The sequence below is a fragment of the Anabrus simplex genome, chromosome 8 (genome assembly GCF_040414725.1).
Source record: "Anabrus simplex isolate iqAnaSimp1 chromosome 8, ASM4041472v1, whole genome shotgun sequence".
In the NCBI taxonomy this organism is placed as follows: Eukaryota; Metazoa; Arthropoda; class Insecta; order Orthoptera; family Tettigoniidae; genus Anabrus; species Anabrus simplex.
In genome coordinates this window covers 5,282,820-5,305,833 of record NC_090272.1, presented here as the reverse complement: position 1 = coordinate 5,305,833, position 23,014 = coordinate 5,282,820, and the positions used below count along the sequence as shown (strand labels likewise).

The 23,014-nt window shown below is 42.3% G+C and overlaps 1 protein-coding gene across 3 annotated transcripts; it reads right to left on the bottom strand.

Moving 5' to 3' along the window:
- Positions 1–1,080: 1,080 nt before the first annotated feature.
- Positions 1,081–22,429, bottom strand: LOC136879175 (uncharacterized). 3 transcript variants are annotated; one of them, XM_068228950.1, is made up of 5 exons: positions 22,313–22,429; positions 19,352–19,390; positions 11,092–11,388; positions 2,665–3,102; positions 1,081–2,610 (listed from the first exon to the last, which is right to left on the bottom strand). In XM_068228950.1, exons 1-5 carry the CDS (start codon positions 22,425–22,427, stop codon positions 1,163–1,165), a joined length of 2,337 nt encoding a protein of 778 aa, XP_068085051.1. In that variant the 5' UTR covers positions 22,428–22,429; the 3' UTR covers positions 1,081–1,162. The 3 variants fall into 3 exon arrangements, with proteins under 3 accessions (XP_068085051.1, XP_067009043.2, XP_067009044.2); XM_067152942.2 differs by having other exon boundaries at positions 1,081–3,102; XM_067152943.2 differs by having other exon boundaries at positions 1,081–3,102; positions 11,104–11,388.
- Positions 22,430–23,014: the final 585 nt, after the last annotated feature.

Sequence of the window (23,014 nt, the reverse complement as noted above, 5' to 3'; positions counted from 1 at the left end):
CTCTCAGAACGAGACAAGCAATCCCTGTACGTACATGAGCTTTGCCACGCCACATACATTCAATAATTCCAAATTTCCTTTTTCCGTTCAGTCTAAAGAAGGAAATAGTCAAAACACTCAGTGACGAGGTTAGAGGCACAAACAGAACTCCGAAATAAACCGCAACAGGCGCAGAATACCTGCGTGAGATTCACATGTAGCTTGGAATTCTCTGATCATGTTACCAAGTCCTAAATTGACCTCGGGTGGAAGACAGCCGCGTTATTTCACAACATTGCACCGAACCCTTGCCTTATAATGCCCAACCAACTTATTAGCCAACTGAAATAGTAAAGGAAATGACGGACGATTAGGTTCTGTACTACAGTAGTTGGTGAGCAAACCAGTATTCAGAATGGAATCCGTAATTTGAGAAACCTCACATGTCCATTTTTTGAGATTATTGAGTTATTATTGGATTCTTGTTCTATGAGGCAAGACAGAGCAGAACGCGGAGGAATATCACATGTTCGTTCACTACATATGTTATTACATTTTGGTTTAATTTTCCTTCTAAGCTGATGGTGAGATGGAAGTCTTTTTTTTTTAAAGTTATTTCTCAGGATATGTGGGGGTTTCTGAAACAACCAATTCAATGATATATTTTAACTGAAAACGTTAATTATTCGTTATTTCTATGATCAACATTTTATTACATAAATTTGTAAAAGTTTGATGAAGTTTTTAATTGAGAAGTGAAATTAAATCACAGCCTGATCTTCCTTACTAAAGCAAACCAAACCCCATGGCGGTCGAGTCCTGAAGCGACCACTGGTCAGCCCGCAGGCCTGTAAATTACGACCTTACTCATGGCTTTCCGAACGAGGACTACTATCTCACCCTCAGATAGCTCATCAATTATAACCATGTAGACAGAGTTGAACTCAAACCATCTCACATGTAGTTAAAAATTTCTGACCTGTTCTAAAACCACATTATGAGATTTTTTGGGGCTATTTTTGTTCCAACACCTCAGCAGGACCCTCTCCCAAGAAACAAATGCTATGGAAAGGCATGATTTCACGAAATAACGAAACAAAGTGTTTTTAATTAAAAATGTATTTGGTACAAATAGATATGGTTTACAGCACAGACTTTCACATCACAAGGTAGCTTCAAGCGCTCAGTAGTGCTTGCCCTTGACACCTTTCACGTGGCCAGAGCTGCCCGCGGAAGAGGACGCAGAGCTCTTCGCACTAGCGCCAGATTCAGAGCCATCACCGCCACTTCCCGAGGAGCTGCCTGCCTCAGCGCCTGATGACGAGCCGGCGTGAGCACCAGCGCCTCCTGAATGGGCGCCTGAAGAACTGTCTGAGTTGGCACCAGCCGAGCTACCACCTCCCAAACTTCCAGATCCTGAACCGCCATGAGCTCCTCCTATACTACCAGCTCCAGCTCCTCCATATCCTCCAGCACCAACACTTGATCCGCTTCCTCCATATCCTCCAGAACCTCCTAGTCCTCCAGCACCACCATGAGCTCCACCATGAGCTCCTCCTACACCGCCAGCTCCATCATATCCTCCAGGACCTCCTAGTCCTCCGGCACCACCATGAGCTCCTCCTATACCATTAGCTCCAGCTCCACCATATCCTCCAGCACCACCACTTGATCCAGCGCTGCCACTTGAGCCACTTCCTCCATATCCGCCAGAACCACCACTTGAACCAGTGCTGCCACTTGAGCCACTTCCTCCATATCCTCCAGAACCACCACTTGATCCTGTGCTGCCACTTGAGCCACTTCCTCCATATCCTCCAGAACCACCACTTGATCCTGTGCTGCCACTTGAGCCACTTCCTCCATATCCTCCAGAACCACCACTTGATCCTGTGCTTCCGCTTGAGCCGCTTCCCCCATATCCTCCAGAACCACCACTTGATCCAGTGCTGCCGGTTGATCCACTTCCTCCATATCCTCCAGAGCCTCCTAGTCCTCCAGCGCCACCATGAGCTCCACCGTGTCCTCCAGCTCCATCATATTCTCCAGAACCTCCTAGTCCTCCGGCACCACCATGAGCTCCTCCTACACCGCCAGCTCCAGCTCCTCCATATCCTCCAGCACCACCAACTGATCCGCTTCCACCATATCCTCCAGATCCACCACTTGATCCAGTGCTGCCGCTTGAGCCACTTCCTCCATATCCTCCAGAACCTCCTAGTCCTCCAGCGCCACCATGAGCTCCTCCTATACCACCAGCTCCAGCTCCACCATGTCCTCCAGAACCTCCTAGTCCTCCAGCGCCACCATGAGCTCCTCCTATACCACCAGCTCCAGCTCCGTCATATCCTCCAGAACCTCCTAGTCCTCCAGCGCCACCATGAGCTCCTCCTATACCACCAGCTCCAGCTCCACCATGTCCTCCAGAACCTCCTAGTCCTCCAGCGCCACCATGAGCTCCTCCTATACCACCAGCTCCAGCTCCGTCATATCCTCCAGAACCTCCTAGTCCTCCAGCGCCACCATGAGCTCCTCCTATACCACCAGCTCCAGCTCCACCATGTCCTCCAGCGCCACCATGAGCTCCTCCTATACCACCAGCTCCAGCTCCACCATGTCCTCCAGAACCTCCTAGTCCTCCAGCGCCACCATGAGCTCCTCCTATACTACCAGCTCCAGCTCCACCATGTCCTCCAGCGCCACCATGAGCTCCTCCTATACCACCAGCTCCAGCTCCATCATATCCTCCAGAACCTCCTAGTCCTCCAGCGCCACCATGAGCTCCTCCTATACCACCAGCTCCAGCTCCACCATGTCCTCCAGAACCTCCTAGTCCTCCAGCGCCACCATGAGCTCCTCCTATACCACCAGCTCCAGCTCCACCATGTCCTCCAGAACCTCCTAGTCCTCCAGCGCCACCATGAACTCCTCCTATACCACCAGCTCCAGCTCCACCATGTCCTCCAGAACCTCCTAATCCTCCAGCACCACCATGAGCTCCTCCTATACCACCAGCTCCAGATCCACTTCCAGCACCACCATGACCTCCTCCGGTAGAAGAGCCAGCTCCTAATTCACCAAATTCGATGCCACCTCCTGAACCGCCATGACCACCAGATCCACCTGTAGGGAGAAGTAGATTATTGGATAGTCTACATTTAGTTTTATTGTCAGCCTACAGTTTAAACGTCCACCTTATCAGTCATCGGTGGACAATCTCGACAAAGTATTGTCACATGTAGACCTCAAATTCGCGAGCTTGATGTAATCGATATCTGAAAGGTGGACATGAAATTGCTCACTCCATGTCATAACTGTAATGCCGCACTGGACAGCGAGTGGGCAAAACAAACTCAACCGCTGAAACTGTTCACTAGAGGTCCATTTGGCTGGCAGATGGGAGCGTCTTCTGAATTTTGAAATAGGTATACAGACCGCCTAAGTAGTATCACATCCAAACATCTACAGGCCTGTAGCTGAAGATATGGGAATATTTTCTTGAAACTGTACCTAGCAAAAAAAGAGGTAGGTCAGCAATCAGGAAAATAAATCTTCTTAATGAAACAGCAGAGAAAGTGGGGCTGCAAATCTCCTTTGAGAAGACGAAATATATGACGAACTCAAACATGATTCAGAATGGATGTTAAGGACCATGCAAGGATTGGAAGAGTCAAGAAGTTTAAGTACATGGGTGAAGGAATCCAAGAGAATGAGCTAGAACAACAAGCGACAAATATCCACATCCGGAAATTAGAGAAGAGTTCCAAATGACTAAAAACATCTATGGTAAGAAGATGCTGAGTTTCGGAGCCAAATTAAGACATTACAGCGCTGTTAGTAGAAGAGAAGGCTTATATGCATCGGAGAACGTGTGCATGAATCGAAAATGACACTACTAAAGAAGTATACAGCGAGATGGAACCGATAACAACAGCAATTAGAAAGATAAGACGGCTGTTTTATGGACACAACCGGCTCACAAACAAAACCTGGAATTTTCTAAAACCAAAGGCATCTAAGTTGAGATGGTTCCAAGAGTGTGAGAAAGATCTCAGAGAGGTGGGCATTACGGAGAATGAAGTTTCAGAAGGGAGGTGAAAAGCTATCAGTGTTTCATGGTGGAGACAGAACCCAGAGGAGCGGAAGAAAGTGCTGATCGTTGGGTTCAACAGATACTGGCAGGACGTCAAAGCCGGCAGATGAAATGAAATAGCGTATGGCTTTTAGTGTCGGGAGTGTCCGAGGAGAAGTTCGGCTAGCCAGATGCAAGTCTTTTGACGTGACACCCGTAGGTGACCTGCGCGTCGTGATGAAGATGAAATGATGATGAAGACGACACATACACCCAGCTCCCGTGCGAGCGAAATTAACCAATTAAGGTTAAAAATCCCGACGCAGCCGGGAATCGAACCCCGGACCCCTGTGACCAAAGCCCAGCATGCTAACCATTTAGCCATGGAGCCGGACGCCGGCAGTTGAACAAGACACAGACATTGAAAATGAGATTGATTGTTAAGACGCAGTCCATAGAGGCTCAGTTCGAAAAACAAAAGAAAAAGGGCCTGAAAATGTGTTTTGTAAGACGTACTGCTTTAATCATTCTGCTGAAGAGCTCATATTTATTTCTTCAGATTTCCCATTTATATATACACTTTCCTAGTTTTTAGCTAGAATATAACAATATAAGGAGACAAACAACACGTTACTAAGAGTTTGCATTCTATTATAGCAACGTGTAGACTGACGTAATGTACACAGACGATGAAAGATTGTTATGAGACCCCTGGGATTTACTATCTCCTCCTTCTAAATTCTTGTGCGGTTCTTCGAGAAATATTTACATTATAGCATATAATACGACCTACTATAGTGTACTGTTCGGAGACCATTACTTACTGTAGTTCTAGCAGTGCGCTTTAGTATAATCTTCTTATAAATTCTTGGCGTTACCAACAAGGGCACAAGAAATCATAAACAGTGATAGACAATGGTGATAGAACGACGGCATTTTGGTGGACGGAATGAGGAAGTAGCCGTAGTGCCGCAAAGAAGATAACGATGTCAAAATAAAGTAAATATGAGAGCTGGATTAAAGCCACTTATATATATTTAGCAAAGCCAAGCTTTTCTGCCAAACTGCATTGGCCTGAGCCGGAGTTTTAATTTAATGTCGTTTGGGTGACGCATGCACTTCAAGCTTCCTTGTCCTGGGAGCGGTGCGGAACTGTAGACGCACCCCGATGGGAATTTACGGCGACAGGCTAGCTACTTTAGGTAAGCTAATGTTAGTTTTAATACTTGACACTCGAAGTCTTCAGCGCCACACGCTAGAGACTGATAGAAAAATATCAACATCTTAACAGTATAGCGCCAACGGCCGTAGCCATGTTGACACACCGGATCACGTGAGATCTGCGAAGTTAAGCAACATCGGGCGTGGTCAAGAAGTGGATGGGTTGCCACGCGCTGTTGGTGGGGGTAAGGGAATGGAGGAGCGGAAAGCAACTGGCCGCCCTACCGTACGTAAACTCTGGCTCAGGCGAAACCTCTGCGGAGGTTCGGACCTGCCTTCGGGCAGAATACACCCTTACCTACCCTAACATTATAGCCACTTGCACATCGTCTTGCTAATAAAAATAGAGCCAGTATATGAAATCAATATATTTTAGTCTTGGGTTTCGGCATGTATACAGTTTACTGATGGCGCGTGTAGAGTTTGTGTTCCGATAGCCCAGCATGAACACAGTTGTCTGTGATGGTGGTACATAGGTGAAGGTTTCGCGAGTTCTGTGGTATTCTTCATGAATACAACGTGTGTTATACGTCGTGAAAAATATTTTCCCTCGTTTGTCGTTGATGCACTTACTCTCAGTGTATATTCAGTCTTCAGCCCTAAGGCTGGTTGGATCCTCAACACCTCTGCCATCAGCTGTCATAGACGGCCTAGGTATCACTGAAGAGGCGTACTAGGTAAATGAGGAGTGAGGTAGTTTCCCGTTGCTTTCCTCGTATGCGAGTTTAATTATAGAACTTCAGCGACGGTAAAATACCAGTTAAATTTTGCTGATTAATTTAGATTAGGCTTTTTAAGTAAAGAACAAATAGTTAGTCGCCGTGTATTTTGGTGAAAACCATGGCTGTACTATCACGAAGCGTCACTGAATGAAACTGTAAGTATATTGTTTAAAATCTGCTATAGATTAAGTTATGATGGTGTCACTGCCATGAATATCAATTTGGAAGTATGTGGGAGCGTGTGGTTGAAAATATTCTTGAGAGAGCAACCGACCTCAATTCGGGAGGTTGTGGGTTCGGATCCCACTGGTGTCCGGTTGGCCATTTTTGCTCTGTATTTAACGTCTCCTCAACACGTACTAAATGTACGTAACACGACCTAAAAGGTTGTAAGTCGGTTTCGATTCTTGAAAGATCTTTCTCAGGTAGACCTTTCCACGAAAAATGCAGCCTTATAAAATGGTAATGTTGACTTTAGAGAGTGTAGTGGGGCTACGAATGTTTAAACTAAAACGTTTTGCAGTTGGGGTAATGAATATGTGCACCGCACGCCACTAGTTATACATGTATTTCTGGAGTACAGGTCCCCATGTATTTCATAACTCTGTTGGGCGCAGCTCTGTCTCCACGTCTTCCCTCACAAGTCGAGCATAGCTTTGTTAAGTAGAATATATATAAGTGGCTTTAATGCAGTTACCGTATTTATTTATTTATTTTAATTCAATGAGCCATGAAAACTTAAGTTCATTAATTAAGGTAACTATGTAATTGCGAGAAAACACAATAGTACATGCTGTTTGTCCAGAGCGCATAATTCTTCCTTTGGCAGCGTTCAAAATGTTAATTAATGTTTTCCCGTTAAAATTATTCGTTATTACTTTGCTTATAGCCTCTCTTTATATAACTAATACGTCCAACATCAACATCTCATAAAAGCATGTATTTACGTCCACCAAAATGGCGTCGTTCTTCCATCCATGTGATGTACATTCGTTGCCTGGTTACGGTGTTCCCGCTAAACTGCTTACACTGTTACCAGAGAGATCGCCGGCCGAAACACATACTTTACGCGAACCTTTTCTTGAGCCCGATTTTTTTGGGGTGAGGAGTAAAGAGGGAGGCTGCCAGTTCCAGTTATACCGCCAACTGGATGGAAATGAAATCTGAATTGAATCGATAATATGATCGATCGATATGAATTTTATAAACATTGATTATCTTACGCCAACAACTGTGTCACACATACATTATTTAACATTAAATAACATTTCTCGATGCGAATCTTGTTCCTAGCATGAATTATATAGTTTGGCTTTGCTGTGTAAACAACAACAGTACTAGGTCGTAAGGTGTACGCCAGATGTCGCACAGCGATTCATAGTTTGTGTGTCAAAGGTTGCCAATGTGGAAGATAACCGAGGTCTACCGATTCAGCACTAGAGAGCTCAGGGCTCAAGAAAAGGTTCCCTTTTGATTAATGTTATTCAAGGTGTAACTTGCTGCTTCTAGATGTAAGATAATCGGAAAACGTGTTCCATTGTTGGACTACCGGACGGTGTTGGTGTTTCGCAAGGAACATAGTCTCTTTATGAGAAGAGTGTACCATGTGTTAGCGCCATGGTGTACAAGTAGCCTCTTACACGGAGGCACCAGCCAGTCCAAGAGTTTTAATACTGGAGCAAGGGCTGATGGGGAGTCACTATTGGTATCAGTTGAGAGGACGAAGTCGAGAAAAAGACGGTGTCGTTGTACTGATCACGGGAAACCTGCCGTCTATCTGATTGGGCAACAGCCACCTTGGCAGGATAAAATGGGTGGTATGTGCTCTGAGTTGCGATATTCATCTACACATTCACATACACCACTTCCCACAAGAAGTATTCTTACAAGTTCGGTTTCACTTGTTGAAGAGCCGGGCTGAGTAGCTCGGACGACAGAGCGCTGGCCCTCTGAGCACAACTTGGCAGGTTCGATCTTGTCTCAGTCCGGTGGTATTTGAAGATGCTCAAATACGTCAGTCTGGTTTCGCTAGATTTACTAGCACGTAAAAGAACACCTTCGGGCCAAAATGCCGGTACCTCGGCGTCTCCGAAAACCGTAAAAGTATTTAATGTTACGTAAAAACCAATTTCATTATTATTATTATTATTATTATTATTATTATTATTATTATTATTATTATTATTATTATTATTATTATTATTATTAATATTATTATTATTATCATCATGACTTGTTGAAGATCAACTGATAAAGTAATAATAATATTAATGTTATTTGCTTTACGTCCCACTAACGACTCTTTTACGGTTTCCGGAGACGCCGAGGTGCCGGAATTTTGTCCCGCAGGAGTTCTTTTACGTGCCAGTAAATCTACCGACACGAGGCTGACGTATTTGAGCACCTTCAAATAACCCCGGACACAGCCAGGATCGAACCTGCCAAGTTGGGGTCAGAAGGCCAGCGCCTCAACCGTCTGAGCCACTCAGCCCGGCAACTGATAAAGTAAGAGCAGAAAATAGTGAGGAATAGTTACTATTTAAATACAATCTTCTAAATATATATAGGCCTATGATATAAAAGATAATTTACTGTGTACACTCATATTTCTCTTTTATTTCACGTTACGTGTATGAAACTTCGAAAGCAGGTTAAGTTTAATTTTTGTCTGCCTCTTTGTTACGTGAAAATGACTTAACAGAATTTGTCGAACCTCAGGTATTTAATATCGAAGATAACCATGCTTTGGACTATTCTTTTACTTTTTAGTTAGATTGCGAAGACTGGCAAAAGCTTATAAAATTGTGAAAAAAGGACACAAAAAGAAATGAATATATTTTTAAAACCAAAACTTAAATCTAGAAAGCTGCAGTGTAGAGTGGCGCAGGAAGGAGACCAGCAAATATTAAGTCAAATTTCTCCCTGTATCCAAAAATTGTGTACCAGGCGAGTTGGCCGTGCGGTTAGGGTCGCGCAGCTGTGACCTTGCATCCGGGAGATAGTGAGTTCGAACCCCACTGTCGGCAGCCCTGAAGATGGTTTTCCGTGGTGTCCCATTTTCACACCAGGTATTAATTTAGGGCACGGCCGCTTCCTTCACATTCCTAGGCCTTTCCCATCCCTTCGTCGCCATAAGACCTATCTGCATCGGTGCGACGTAAAGCAAGTTGTGAAAAAAATGTACGCAAGTATTCGCGATTTTGTTACTTTCATAGATCTGTCTCTGTCTCAGCGATGCTAGTAATGCCGTTCCTTCTGCAGCCAGTCCCTGCTATGAATGGTGTGAAAATGTTGCTCATATTGTCGGTTGGGGCATGCATTTCAGTGGGCTTGGCAAACTGATATGTAATAGCAACTTCTGGCTCGGTGAGGAAAGCAACGGGAAACTACCTCACTCCTCATTTCCCTAGTACGCCTTTTCAGTGATGCCTAAGCCATCTATGACAGTTGATGGCAGAGCTGTTGAGGATCCAACCAGCCTTAGGGCTAAAGACTGAACATACACATACATTCGCCATTAATTCCCTTTTTAATCTTATAAATATCATTTTCTAAAAAATATACACAAAAGCATGAAATTTTTATATCCGGTACATTGTTACTTTACGAGCTAAATAAAGATATTCACGAATTTAGAATTTAAAACACAGTCCATCAACGCCAGGCTTCCCCCTGTGGGTGTGAGTGGTAAAATAAGCCCACAGTAACCCCTGTCTGACGTAAGAGGCGACTAAAAGGGGCCCAGGAACTCAAGTTTGGAGCGTGGATTGGTGATCACGGGGCACATAACTGATCCTGCATTGTTTCCACTTGTTTGTGGCATGTATCCTATCCGACCTCTCTTAGTCAACACTTGTTCTCTTCTCACCCCGACGGCATTAAGCTTGTGAGGCCTGAGTCCTTTGCCGATAACATCATTCTGTCTGAAATCTTACTTTTCGCTCCAATTAGCAGTTATACTTCCTCTTAAAATAATAATCACCTCCAAAATTTAACAAATCAGCTTCTGCAAAAATATGACAATAATTTGAAAAGGATTTTTAATCTGACCGACATAAAAGGTTTTGTCACATAAACCTTAAATTTAGATTAACACGCTCCATCCACAGAGCTACAATATCTCTTAGAGATAAGTGTCAAAGACAAGAGCAGTATTCACTGAAATACGGAAGGTAACACTCTAGTTTAAGAACAACAAGCTGATGTTCTTCCTAACCTTTTCCACAATACCTTGCGGTGGACAAGGCCGTGAAATCGACCCATTTTTTCGGCCCGATGCCTTCTCGACTTCAACATAATATATGAAGGCCTCATTGCTGCGTAATTCAGTGAAGATGTACAACCCCGCTGGGGGTGGGAGCGTTAGAATTCATCCAAGGTATCTGCTGCCTGTCGTACAAGGCGACTAAAGGGAAACCTAGCGACTCTTAACCTGTTAGCGTGGGTTGGCGACCACGGAGCCCTTAGTTGAGTAGTTTACACTTACTTGTGCCAGGCTCCTCACTTTTATCTATCCTTTCCGACCTCACTTCGTCAACTCTTGTTCTTTCCTTACCCCGACGGTATTAAGTTTCCGAGGCCTGGGGAGTCTTTTATTTTCACGCCCTTCGTGGCCGATACTTCTATTATTGAAGTGTGGGACCCCTTCGATTTTTCCCTCATATTAATGTTAATACAAGATGATTGCCACCACAGTCAATGAAAAGTAAAACGTCTCTGGAATGATCACATATAAAGGTGAATATACTTTATCTCACTGATAGGACGTACACTCTTTCATCTCCCCGGACGCACTGTGCAATTACAGAGTAATTGTGTTTATAACTGTTTGAACTGCCAGGAGTGCTGTTGACACCTGATCTCATTGACATACAACTTTATCATTGAACGTGAACATCTCACTTTCCACAAGAAGACGCATACCCCTGTTAATGTGTAACTGGAGAAAATATCTACCAGTATTTGGCATGGGACGACCTTCACTTCACATTTACATAGTCTGCATGTCGCCTATTAAGTTGAGCCTTGAATAAAGTCAGTAGTAATGTCTAACATTATAAGAGTACTAGTGAGAATGCAAGAAAGAGTATTACTTACTGCCGGAATGACTGCCAGAGTTGGACCCAGAACCAGATCCACCTCCGAAGGAAGATGACCCAGACTGACTTCCGGAACTAGACCCAGAGCCAGAATGTCCTCCACCGAAGGATGAAGATCCAGACTGACTTCCAGAGCTTGATCCAGAGCCAGCACCTCCCACTCCTCCATTGGTATAGGAAGACGAAGATGATCCTGACTCACTGCCAGTTTTGCCACCGGCGCCATCACTGCTCGACCATGACGAGGACGACGACTTGGAATAACTGCCGCTACCAGGGAGTCCGAACGGCGCATCTGCGTCAAGAGGATTACTGCGTCTTACCAAACAATTGAGCCAGTGCCGTGGTGTCTGGACGCTCCGGGTTCTATGCCCGGTTTGTCTAAAGAATTCTACTCTAAACTGAACGGGATTCACTCAGCCTGGTGAGATCACTCTAAGAGATGCCTGATATAAGATATTGCGTACCCGATTCGAAAAGCCATGGTGTCACCATACTACGTAAACTTCCTTTCTTACGATCTCCGTGACCTTTACTTAATAATAACAATAATTACCACACTCGTCTCCACCATACCTAAATATTATATTTAACAAACACTATGTCTCAATTCACTATCACCGGGTGAGTTGGCCGACCGGTTAGGGTCGCGCAGTTGTGAGTTTGCATCCGGGAGATAGTGGGTTCGAACCCCACTGTCGGCAGCCCTGAAGAAGGTTTTCCGTGGTTTTCCATTTTCACACCAGGAAAATGCTGGGGATGTGCCTTAATTAAGGCCACGGCCCCTTCCTTCCCATTCCTAGGCCTTATCTATCCCATCGTCGCCATAAGACCTCTCTGTGTCGGTGCGACGTAAAGCAAATAGCAAAAATAGCAATTCTCTATCAGACACCTTGCGAAGAATATCTTTAGAAACCGTATGGATTCACGCAAAAAACGATGTATTGATTCACGATCAATTGATTGATTCATCATATCTAGGAATCAAAAGGAATGAAAGGAGTGCATGTCTTGAAAAATGTTCTCGTTCCCTTCAACTTCCCAGCGTTTGCATTGGGAGAGAAAAGAGTAGTTCACTAGAAGGATGATGGAAACGAAAATGGAAATAGTACATCCTGAGGAAAGTACGTTGAAAATACTTGGTCCAGATAAACAGCTTCCCTAGAGGATGTAGAGCTCTGTTGATTAATTGAACTTAAGTTATTTTAAACGAGAAATATGGAAGACTTACTCGTTTATTCACCAAGGAAAAATCTGAGAGAAAAATAATAACTTATATCGAGAATTCAGATAACTAACAAGTCCTCAACAATCCTGAAGAAATATACCCATAATTATTCATAATCATTTCTTCTTGGATGCATTAGCTGGAAGAAGAAATACAAAAAATGTAGTTGTCAATTTGACTTGTTCAATTTGCCCTGTGATGAAATGAAGTGGCGTATGGCTTTTAGTGTCGGGATGTCCGAGGATATGTGCGGCTCGCCAGCTGCAGGTGTTTCGATTTGACACCCTTAGGTGACCTGCATGTCATGATGAGGATGAAATGATGATGGAGACGACGCTTACACCCAGGCCCCGCGCCAAAGAAATTAACCAATGGTGGTTAAAATTCCCGACCCTGCCGGGAATCGAACCCGGGACCCCTGAGACCAAATGCCAGCACGCTAACCATTTAGCCGTGGAGCCGCACTGTCCTATGATAAATCTAACATTTGCAATTCGAAACGTTGATAGCATGAAAACAAGTAATGTACAATGGTAGATTGTTTAGTTCTTGCAATAAAAACACAGGAGTTATTGCAGCATGACTATCACTGAGAAAGGTAACAACAGCAACAAACAAAAATGTACGGTTCCTGTTTTTGGACCATTGCACCTACTGACAATTTCTCTCTAATGCTGTTTCTTTTATTCTAAATATTGAACAGCTGGGATTATCTAATTTCTACTTCGAAATCTTCCTCCACAGATAGAACTAATTTATTTCTTATTTGTGATATGAATATTGCAAACATTCCATCTCGAGCACCGGTACCGGTACGTTATTTCGGTTCTTCCGAGCATGGCCATAGAGATGTGAACGTTCCATCGTTGCTAAAACAATTTTGTGAGCAGCTGAAGACACGCTATAAAGTAAACATGTCCTCTTAATATCACTTTCACTTCTCCTCGGCACCAAGTCATCGAAAAAAATGCAACTAAATATTATAAAATTTCAGCTAATTCCGGGCCAAATATGAAGGAATTATTAAAATTCATTATACGTATAGTGAAATCAGTTGAAATCTTGAGAAAAGCATACGTCCAGTCAATTTATGGCTAGATATATCGGTAATTCAAAGTAACTCGCTCAACTGAGTGATAAGTTAAAGTAAGTATTCAGTGTGTGAGAACTGACAAACTTAGAATCCCGTGGTATCTAATAAGTTTGTGTCCGGAAGTTTAATTTTAAAGTAAAGTCAACTACTGTTGAGTGAGGAGGACCGTATTCGAACTGAGAGTAAATAACGCGCAATGCTTCAGTTTATATAACGCAGATCACAGACTGAATTGAACATTATGAATTATACACGTTAGATTTGCCTTCGTTTGCATTAGTTGAACAGTATTTACTTACTATTAACATCTACAAATGATTGAGAGTTCTTTAGGAAACTACCGATTCGAACAGAATTGGAGAAACAAGGATGTGAATTATTGGGCGCATTCCATTGTTAAATGAGCATTCCCGCTCGTGAGATCAGTTATGTCAAAGAGAATGTTCCACGATTCTCAGAAGTACTCTACAAAGGAGGTTAAGTTGCTAAGATTATTTTCAATCAAAACAACGCACACAGCTACATAATTATAGTAATGAACTGGGTTTTGTTTTATATGAGAACAATAAAATGAAAATTGTGAATGATAATCGCTTGTCATGAATGAAAAGAAATCTAACTGCAGTGCATTCGAATCTATCTGATAATCATACGCCAATAAGTAAAGTAAACATTAAAAGCAGAAAGCATAGTTCTTCAAAGAAAGACACACAAGGCGAGTGTGGTATCAGAATATTAAAATATTCATTTCGGTGCATAATATTGTACTAATTGAATTGTATATGTTGCAGGTTACTCTATGATGGATCACATGGAGAATTGTCATATTGAAAGACCCGCTAATATGATGATGCAGGCCTAAACCGGGATGGAGCCCCGGCGGGCCTGGATGATGTGGTAGTATGAAGGAATGACAATGTTCCGAGGACCGGGATGACCGAATTATATCTTCAAGAGCTCACCAGTTAACCCGGCATTACTCGCTAGGTCTTTACGTGCGCCATTACTCGCTGGTGAGCGCAGCGCTCGCCTTTATGTTTAAAGGCCATAATATGTCCATATAATATGGAGGTATTTTTAATATGTCCATTTGAGATAGTTATTTATTTAGGAACACGGCCGAGTGGAGTGGCTATGGATGCAAGCTCAACATTCGGGAGACGCGTGAGTTCGATCCCCACCGTTAGCTGTCCTGAGAATGGTTTTCTGTTCACGCTTCCAGGCAAATACCGGGGCAGTTTCTATTCACAGACTACAGCCGATTCCTTACACCTATTTAGCCAACTTCGTTCACCATTATTTATTTCATCTTTATTAGCCCTTCAATTGAGGTTGGCGTCAGGAAGGGCATCCGGTTGTAAAACGAGCTATGTACATTGATATCACAGTTTGCTATAAAAGAAAGTTCCTCTCCTTCCCCAGAACTTGCAGACACTCTGAAACAGAGTTATGATCACTTCCGTAAACCTCATCTGTTTCATACCATCAGTCTCGATGTTCAAGACCTTCTCTCCTTCGTTTCACACAACCACGAAAGTATCTGATCACTGGATGCCACAATAATTGTAAATATTGTCTAACAACACCCACAGTATAAACATTTCGCATTAAACACAAGCATAAAACAAAACCTGACTTATTACAATGAGCCAAATATAAGTAGCACAGTTCCTCGCTACTGAGCGCACCGCTCACCAAACATACACTGCCGTGCCTAATAATGAATTACGGGTGTATATTATCAAAGATAATGTAAATGACTGACACATCCCCTTCATAGTAATCTGTTACAAAGGTACAGGGACCTACAAAGGTGGACGTTTTGTAACATTCCAACAAGAAGCAATATACTACGAAGGTGAGCGCCGCGCTCACCATGCGAGTAACCGCGGGTTAAGATGAGTACAAAAGACTTCTCCTTTATTTGTTCTTTTATATTCTACATTGTGTAGTTACATATTTTCTTTCGCATTTATGAGCGTAACGTGTTATACATAAAGCAACTTGAGCGACGATATAGGATCATCTATATTCATTTTATAATGTCGATTGGCGATCTAATCCACCTAAATGATGACATGACTGGAATTCGAATTGATGATATTCTAATTTCATCTAAGATTCGAGCGCACATTTATAGGTTGTAATACGGCAATTCATTATGAGTTAGCTATCGTTTCCGTGATACGGTTTCTTTTAGATGAAATTAATTTGCCAATTTCTTCATGAACAAGTCTTATTGGAAGTATTTAAAATGTATTTATTATGTGGTGAAGTGCAAGGAATTTTCCTTTATGAATCAGATATTTCATATGGCCCGACCGAGTCTTCATAAAAGAAACGTTTCATTTAATCGCATGGATACAGGCTATAAGTTTAGAATTGAGAATAGTAGTTATGAGCTTGAATGAAAGATTTTTATAAGCATGATGCGTATATGGTTTTGTTGAATGTTTAGAGTCGTCGATGTGATTGATTATGATATGGTACGCGATTGTTATGTTGGATTATTTATTGGGAAATATGCATTACGTATGATGTAATGTTGTCTCGGAAAATTCCAAAAATGTTGAAATTGGAATATAGTAAAGTAGAGGATTATCATGTGAATATCAATGTGATACGGCGGAATAGACAAGCGGTTAGGATTTCATAATTGTACCGTGAGGGTACTGTTTTCCGAAGAAGTTTTCGAGATGGACATATGAATGATCGTCAATAAGAATAATATGATACATGAGTATGAGACAGGCATTACATAAATGATAATAGTGCATATTGGATGAAGTTCTTCCAATTAATGTTATCCCAATAAGACGTTTAAGTTACACTTTGATTAAGAATAAAGTGAGGGTCATACTACCCAATGTACAACCTACGTATTTTCCCGTAGAGTAACTGTAGTGTTAGTGCATGTGTCTTGTAGATGTTGGCAGAATTTCAGTAATCCAGAGTAGAGACCGTGGACGAATCCAAATGTTGCTGTGTCTTGATAATTTCAACTAATGATTGTTCATTATAGTAGCATGTGGATTTGAATATCCATTTTTCTTTAGGTGCAGCAGCTTGAGGACACCATATTTATGTTGTTCTTCTGTTTTAATAATTCTTCGATTTTTTATCCGTGGTTTGCTGAAGAATCTAGTTACGAGTGTTCTGTAATTTGTATTTTAGATTCCATGGCGTTGCATGTATTTACTTTACTAAGTGCTCAAGTTGTTAATTAGAAGTCGTTATTTTTTGGGACGGTTGTTAATGATATTAATGAAATACTACAGGACATGATTGTTGGCGCAAAATTGACATAGACATGAACGAATGAATATTTTTTTTATTTAGGGCGGATAAGATAAATAATTAGAGATGATTGTATCATCAATTGCATGTTTAAGGCTTCAGCAGCTTTCTTATTAACAACGATAATTCATTGACCTACCTTTATTCATTTTGCCGGATTTGCGCGTATTTATCTTTAATATGAGGTAGTTTTGCCATTATTGTAAAGGTAGAGTAAGATTATAGCGCCATGTGAGCGGAAGAGATAATAGGCTAACCAAGAAAAGAATGTTTAATGTATACCGTAGTTTTTAAAGTACATAACTTATTGTACGCAATGTTTACTATTTATCCACCCATGTTATAAGATTTTATTTGATTATTGTTAATTATATTGTTATCGATGATTGATTTCATTAAATCGGAACATCCTTCCAATTGAACTAGATTTTCAGTATTTTTATTTGTAAATTAGGGTTTCTCTTAGCCTCATGTAGTTTAAAGCTATAATCTCTCATGATGGTAATATTAACGTGCTGATGATTATTATGAACTCTAACCGGTGCCTAATAGAACCTTCAGGCCCATGAGTGGAATCTTGTGTATCAACGTTGAGTAATGCCAAGGCGTATTTACAATATTTCTTCGAACACCATTATTATACATTTGCGCAATTACGGTTACAGTTTACCCCTTGGATTTCAATCCTCGAGCATGAAAGGTTATAATATTGAATGTCAACGAATCAAATACCCAACTAAGTATTTCCCACATTCGATAGTGATCAACTTCAAACATCACGTGAATTTTTGCTAAAATGGGATTATACTCGTACTTCAAGAGATTTCACTGCGTGAATAGACAGGGAGCTTAGTTAGTCACGCTGTATACATATTGTGTGAGATGGCTCTTCACAATGGTAGAAGCACGGTAATTATTTTCTATAACTCATTATTCTTATTGTAGGAAGAAGTTCCAATAATTGCGCGCTGTTCCACGTTCTGCCAGCCACTTTACCTTGAAGGTCGCACTGGAGAAGGCAAACAACCCTTCAGAATGAATTGTGAGATAATATCTGACACCTCTAAGCACGAACCTGCTTTCAAACAACGAAGTTCTCCTTTATTACTGTTTCTAGGATAGCGGGTTAATTTCTCAGCAACACTGTAAGTGTTACATTGCCAAAGTGATTCATAAGCAATAGGTAGGTTTTCAATAGTGGAGTACCTGTGTTATCAGAGAGAACAAAACAATACAACCTTCTAAAGTGCAACATTAGATCTGTGAGTGAGAGGATGCAGTGTCTACTGCCGAACACGGGACTGCGCCTAGGATTCGGGAGAACGCACTCTCGGCAGCCCTCCAGATAGTTTACCGTGGTTTCCTATTTTCATGAGTACCTTAACTAAGGCGACATTCGCGTCCTTCGTATCCCATCGTCACCATAAGAGCTATCTGTGTCGGTGCCGCGTGAAAAATAAGAATAGAAAAAACCAAACCCCCCTGACACTACAGCCCTTGAAGGGCGTTGACCTACCAAGCGACCGCTGCTCAGCCCGAAGGCCTGCAGATTGCGAGGTGTCGTGTGGTCAGCACGACGAATCCTCTCGGCCGTTATTCTTGTCTTTCGAGACCGGGGCCGCTATCTCACCGTCAGATAGCTCCTCAATTCTAATCACGTAGGCTGAGTGGACCTCGAACCAGCCCTCAGGTCTAGGTAAAAATCCGTGACCTGGCCGGGAATCGAACCCGGGGCCTCCGGGTAAGAGGCAGACACGCTACCCCTACACCACGGGGCCGGCTAAAATAAGAATAGGCTATACAATATTTTCAACACCAGAGACAAAGGCACGAATTCGATCAAAGAGATTGCAGAAACAGACGAGAATAAAACAACCATCACGTTCTACAGCAACAATTGGTAGAGCATTGCGACATAATTCGTGATCAGTTCAGTCTTCAAAGGACACATGATTAGCAACATTGAGGCAATATGTCCCAATATGGCCTTGAACACAGCACAGTACTTGGGAAATTTCAACGCTGGGTTCAACAGGGAACCTATCACCCTATGTGGTATCGCTTTGTTTTGTACGAAGCAGTGTCTAGTCATGTCGAACTTATAAAAATTGTCTCCTGATTAATCGTTCTTTCGACTACAGTAACTCATTCAATGTAAACGAACAAACGATGGACTATATAGTACGTATTAATCTGCTGCCCTGTGGTGACATCCTGAACCGCACTGCATCGATTTTCTTGACCGTGTCCGTTACCTCTCTTTTCTAATAGTTGCTCAGTTGGTTTCACGAGGGTGAGTGAACCTCACTCTAACCGTCAGTTCAGAATTAAAATAACACATATCTGATTTACATAAATGATATACAGATAACAAACCATATAGGTACTCTAAATATCTTTCATTCTACTGTCTATATCATTTCTTAGTTTAAAAAAAATAGAGACCGCTAATGAAACAGAAAAAACAGAATAATCAGTTCTAAGTAGTAAACAGAGAAAGTGCGTAAGGATTTAGTAAATTACAAGTTTATTTAAACTATCCCTTAGCTTTTCCTCTAAAATAAATTACGGACGACTCGAGTATAAAATACCCACATCTACAGTCTACTTTTAAATCTGCACAACAGGTGATGAACTTACCAATATATGCTCCACGTCCGCTGTGGCCGCCCTTTACCCCTGAAACAGTAATACAATATTTCAGTGTCTAGTGCAAGAATATACCTCTTAATACCACATTAACATAAAAAAGATCATCTTTAGGGGTATTTCTTGTGATGTTGGGCAATATTAAAATGACAACTGTAGAATTAGCCTACGTAGATTATTTCCAAATTAAATTATATTTATCGGAATATCTATTTATCTATTCAATTTAATGTGATAATATTTGAATGAAATGTCGTATGGCTTTTAGTGCCGGGATATCCCAGGACGGGTTCGGCTCGCCAGGTGCAGGTCTTTCTATTTGACTCCCGTAGGCGACCTGCGCGTCATGATGAGGATGAAATGATGATGAAGACAACACATACACCCAGCCCCCGTGCCGTTGGAATTAACCAATTAAGGTTAAAATCCCCGACCCGGCCGGGAATCGAACCCGGAACCCTCTGAACCGAAGGCCAGTACGCTGACCGTTCAGCCAACGAGTCGGACATATTTGAATGATTACTGTCCTTGAACAAACTGTTGAATTAAGGAGGACCAAAATGTTAGAATGTTGCCAAAATCGGTTCCATTTAACTTGACATTATTTAAGAAGATCGAAAATGCCAACCGACTGTGCTATGATTCGATTGCGGAACAATCAGCTTAGCAGACGAGAACCTAACGATTGATATTACTGGTATGTTACGAAACCATGTTTATAATAAAATTATTGCGATCATTTAGAGCTGCAGCTATGGCATTTTACAATTGACACCTGAGTTCGTACATGATAATAATTATAATATTAATTAATTAGTTTTGGCTAACTCATAATAATGTTATTGGTTTTAGATCCCAAAACCTGCATTTTTTATGGTTTTCGGGGACACAGAGGTCCCGAAATTTTGAGCCGCAGGAGTTCTTTTACGTGCTAGTAAATCTATGCACAGGAGGTTTTTCGTTAATAATTTCGAAACCAACATTGACCGATTAATTAACCACTGGTACCTCCGTTGTAGTTTCTGGTTTGGTGAGTCAAGGTTAGGTATGGGAAATTTGTTCCCTATAATGACGGTGAGATCAGAAGGCAGTCAGCGCCTTGAGGAAAACTGAGGAGAATAGTTAGTTCAAAATCTACTGTCAGCATTTCTGGAGGTTAGTGCCTGTTTTTTCCAATGTTAATTATCTTTTTTTCTAAAATTACAAATCAGCAAATACTCTTCAATTATACGCAAGTACTCAATATTGTCGAGCATCATGGCCAAAGGTGAAAAATAGCACTGCACGTTAAAAATGTTGTGTCACATTGAACAAACTTTCCAAGGAAGTAGCAAGTTGGGTTGAAAAATTTAGGCAAGAGAGAATTCTAATCTGTGAATGAGGAAGACATTGATTTATTTGTAAACGACATAAGCCAGAGGAATTATATTTGAATTACTTACTAAAATTTCTTCGCCCGCCTGGTGGCCATGATCGTTAAGGCGCTGAAGTCTAAACGGTCCGACACCGAGGTTAGCTGGTTCGAGTTCCTTTGGTCGAAGAAATTGTTGGCCGGCAGGGTACGGGAGGTGGTGGTATACAATTTCTAATCACTAGATTGCGTGCCAAAAGCCTGGATTAAATTCCAAACCTCTCCGCAGTGTTCATATGGAGTGAGAGCATATGTCGCTGGTGATGGTGATTCTTCCGTCGAATGGGGATGTTAAGCCTTGACCAGACCCATTGGTGCAATTCAGCAGGAGTAGGCTATGTGCTGGCACAGGGTTTCACCCTCTCTCTTCCTACTTGATGAGGTTGACGTCAGGAAGAGCATCCGGTCATAAAAACCCGCCCCGACAGATTCACCTCACCTCATAACTGACCCTGTAGATAAATGAGATAAGGGTTGGACAAACACTTGGTACAATTTCTTCCCGGTTCTCCATTTTCCCCGAACAACGTTTGCCCTCTTCCGTCTCAATCCGCATTACATTTGCGAGGCGCGGGTCTTACATTTTCTCACCCTTCGCAGTCCCTGCCTTACTTTTGCCCATACTTTAATTCGTCGACAGTTCGGACTTCTACGTTGTTGATTTTTTCCCTCCTGGTTAGTGTTAAGGGAAGGTGGTTGTCCAATTGAACTTACGATAATCATCATCACTATCCGAATTGCTGGCTAACCGAGAGAATGAATATGTGCGTTATTATATAGAATTACCGGCTCCTTGACTGAACGATGAGCGTAGTTCCTTTCAGTCCAGAGGTCCCGGGTTCCAATGTCGGCCGGGTCAGAGATTTTAACCTTAAATCGTTAGTTCCCTTTGTTACGCAGTCCCCAACATCCCTGCAACGCATAGACCACAAGTAACACCACAACAATACTCTGCTTCCCCTTCACGACAGATGCCGCCCAATTAGCTTCACGTCGCAGCGACGCAGATAGATCTTACGGTGACGATGGGAGAGGAAAGGCCTAGGAGTGGCCTTAATTATTTAATGAAAGTACAGTCTGGTGTGAAAATCGGAAAACACAGAAAACTATCTTCAGGGTTGCCTACAGTGGGCTTCAAACCCACTATCTCCCCAATGTAAGCTCACAGCTGCGTAGCCCTAACCGCACGGCCAACTCGATCGATCCACCCACCCTTGTTGGAGGGTCTGCCTTAAAGGGCTACACCAAGATAGCAACAGCCACAGAATATTTAAAGAGCTAGATGGATGTCGGTTCTATTCTCTGTCAAGAAATAAGGAAATTTAGACATTGTTCTTTCGCTTCTGTGCAGCATGGTCCTAGGGCACATTCTTCGTCCCACAAAAATTAGCACCATTTCATACAGCGCCCAAATGCCGAGGCCTGAAAGGCCATCTATGCCACCTTCTTAAATCTACGTTTCCTAACGTGTAACTGGCTGTTGGTGATGTGAAGATGTCCACGAAATGCACTGAGTGCGAGATAAAGAGAGCTGTACGTACCTTTGTCCGCCGCGGGGTAGGCGGAGGCTGCTACCAGCGCCGTCAACACAAGGACAGCGACCTGTACTGTTGGAGTCATGCTGCTGGAGTGATGTCGAACCCTCGAGTACCGCATGTTTATATACGAGGCAGAGCAGCAATACCGGGAACTAGGCAGTGCCGTCACCAGCTGATCTGGTCCCTGGGATGTCCGAGAGAGAGGTCACTCTAATTGTCTGCTCGCACGCCCTCAGCTCTTGGGACTGGATCACAATTACATTTGTTAAGACGGTCTATAATTAAGACTTAAGAACACTGCACGCCTGTCGTTCTTAAATAGGCTATCACACAAGGACAAAATTAATAATTTTGGACAGGAATCCGGCAGTTTCCTAGTTTGTGCTAAAAAGAAATTGCCGGTATATAAAATTGCATGCCTTTATTTACATGTCGTGATTCAGACTGTACACATTTATATATAGACTAGTACATAAGCCTGTCTTGTTTAGTCGGCATTACTATACATAAAGTAATTGGAAATTCTAAATGAACTATTAATATATGTTGCGAATAAAAGTTACACTTTTCAGGATTTATACGGCAGTGGAATGGAATCAAAACAGGTGTTGTAGTATTTCCTGACAAACCTTTATAGAGTGTAGTTGTAGCTCTAAATTGTACTTTGATCTCTATGGATCTGCGTACTTTTCAGGAAGGTACATA

What these genes read in the sequence shown, in the direction of transcription:
- LOC136879175 (XM_067152942.2), bottom strand. Translation starts at nt 22,427, where the DNA reads ATGCGGTACTCGAGGGTTCGACATCACTCCAGCAGCATGACTCCAACA. An exon ending in CTACCCCGCGGCGGACAAAG is followed by an intron (nt 19,391 to 22,312) that starts GTACGTACAGCT and finishes TTACTGTTTCAG; the next exon opens with GGGTAAAGGGCGGCCACAGC. An exon ending in CGGACGTGGAGCATATATTG is followed by an intron (nt 11,389 to 19,351) that starts GTAAGTTCATCA and finishes CTCTTGACGCAG; the next exon opens with ATGCGCCGTTCGGACTCCCT.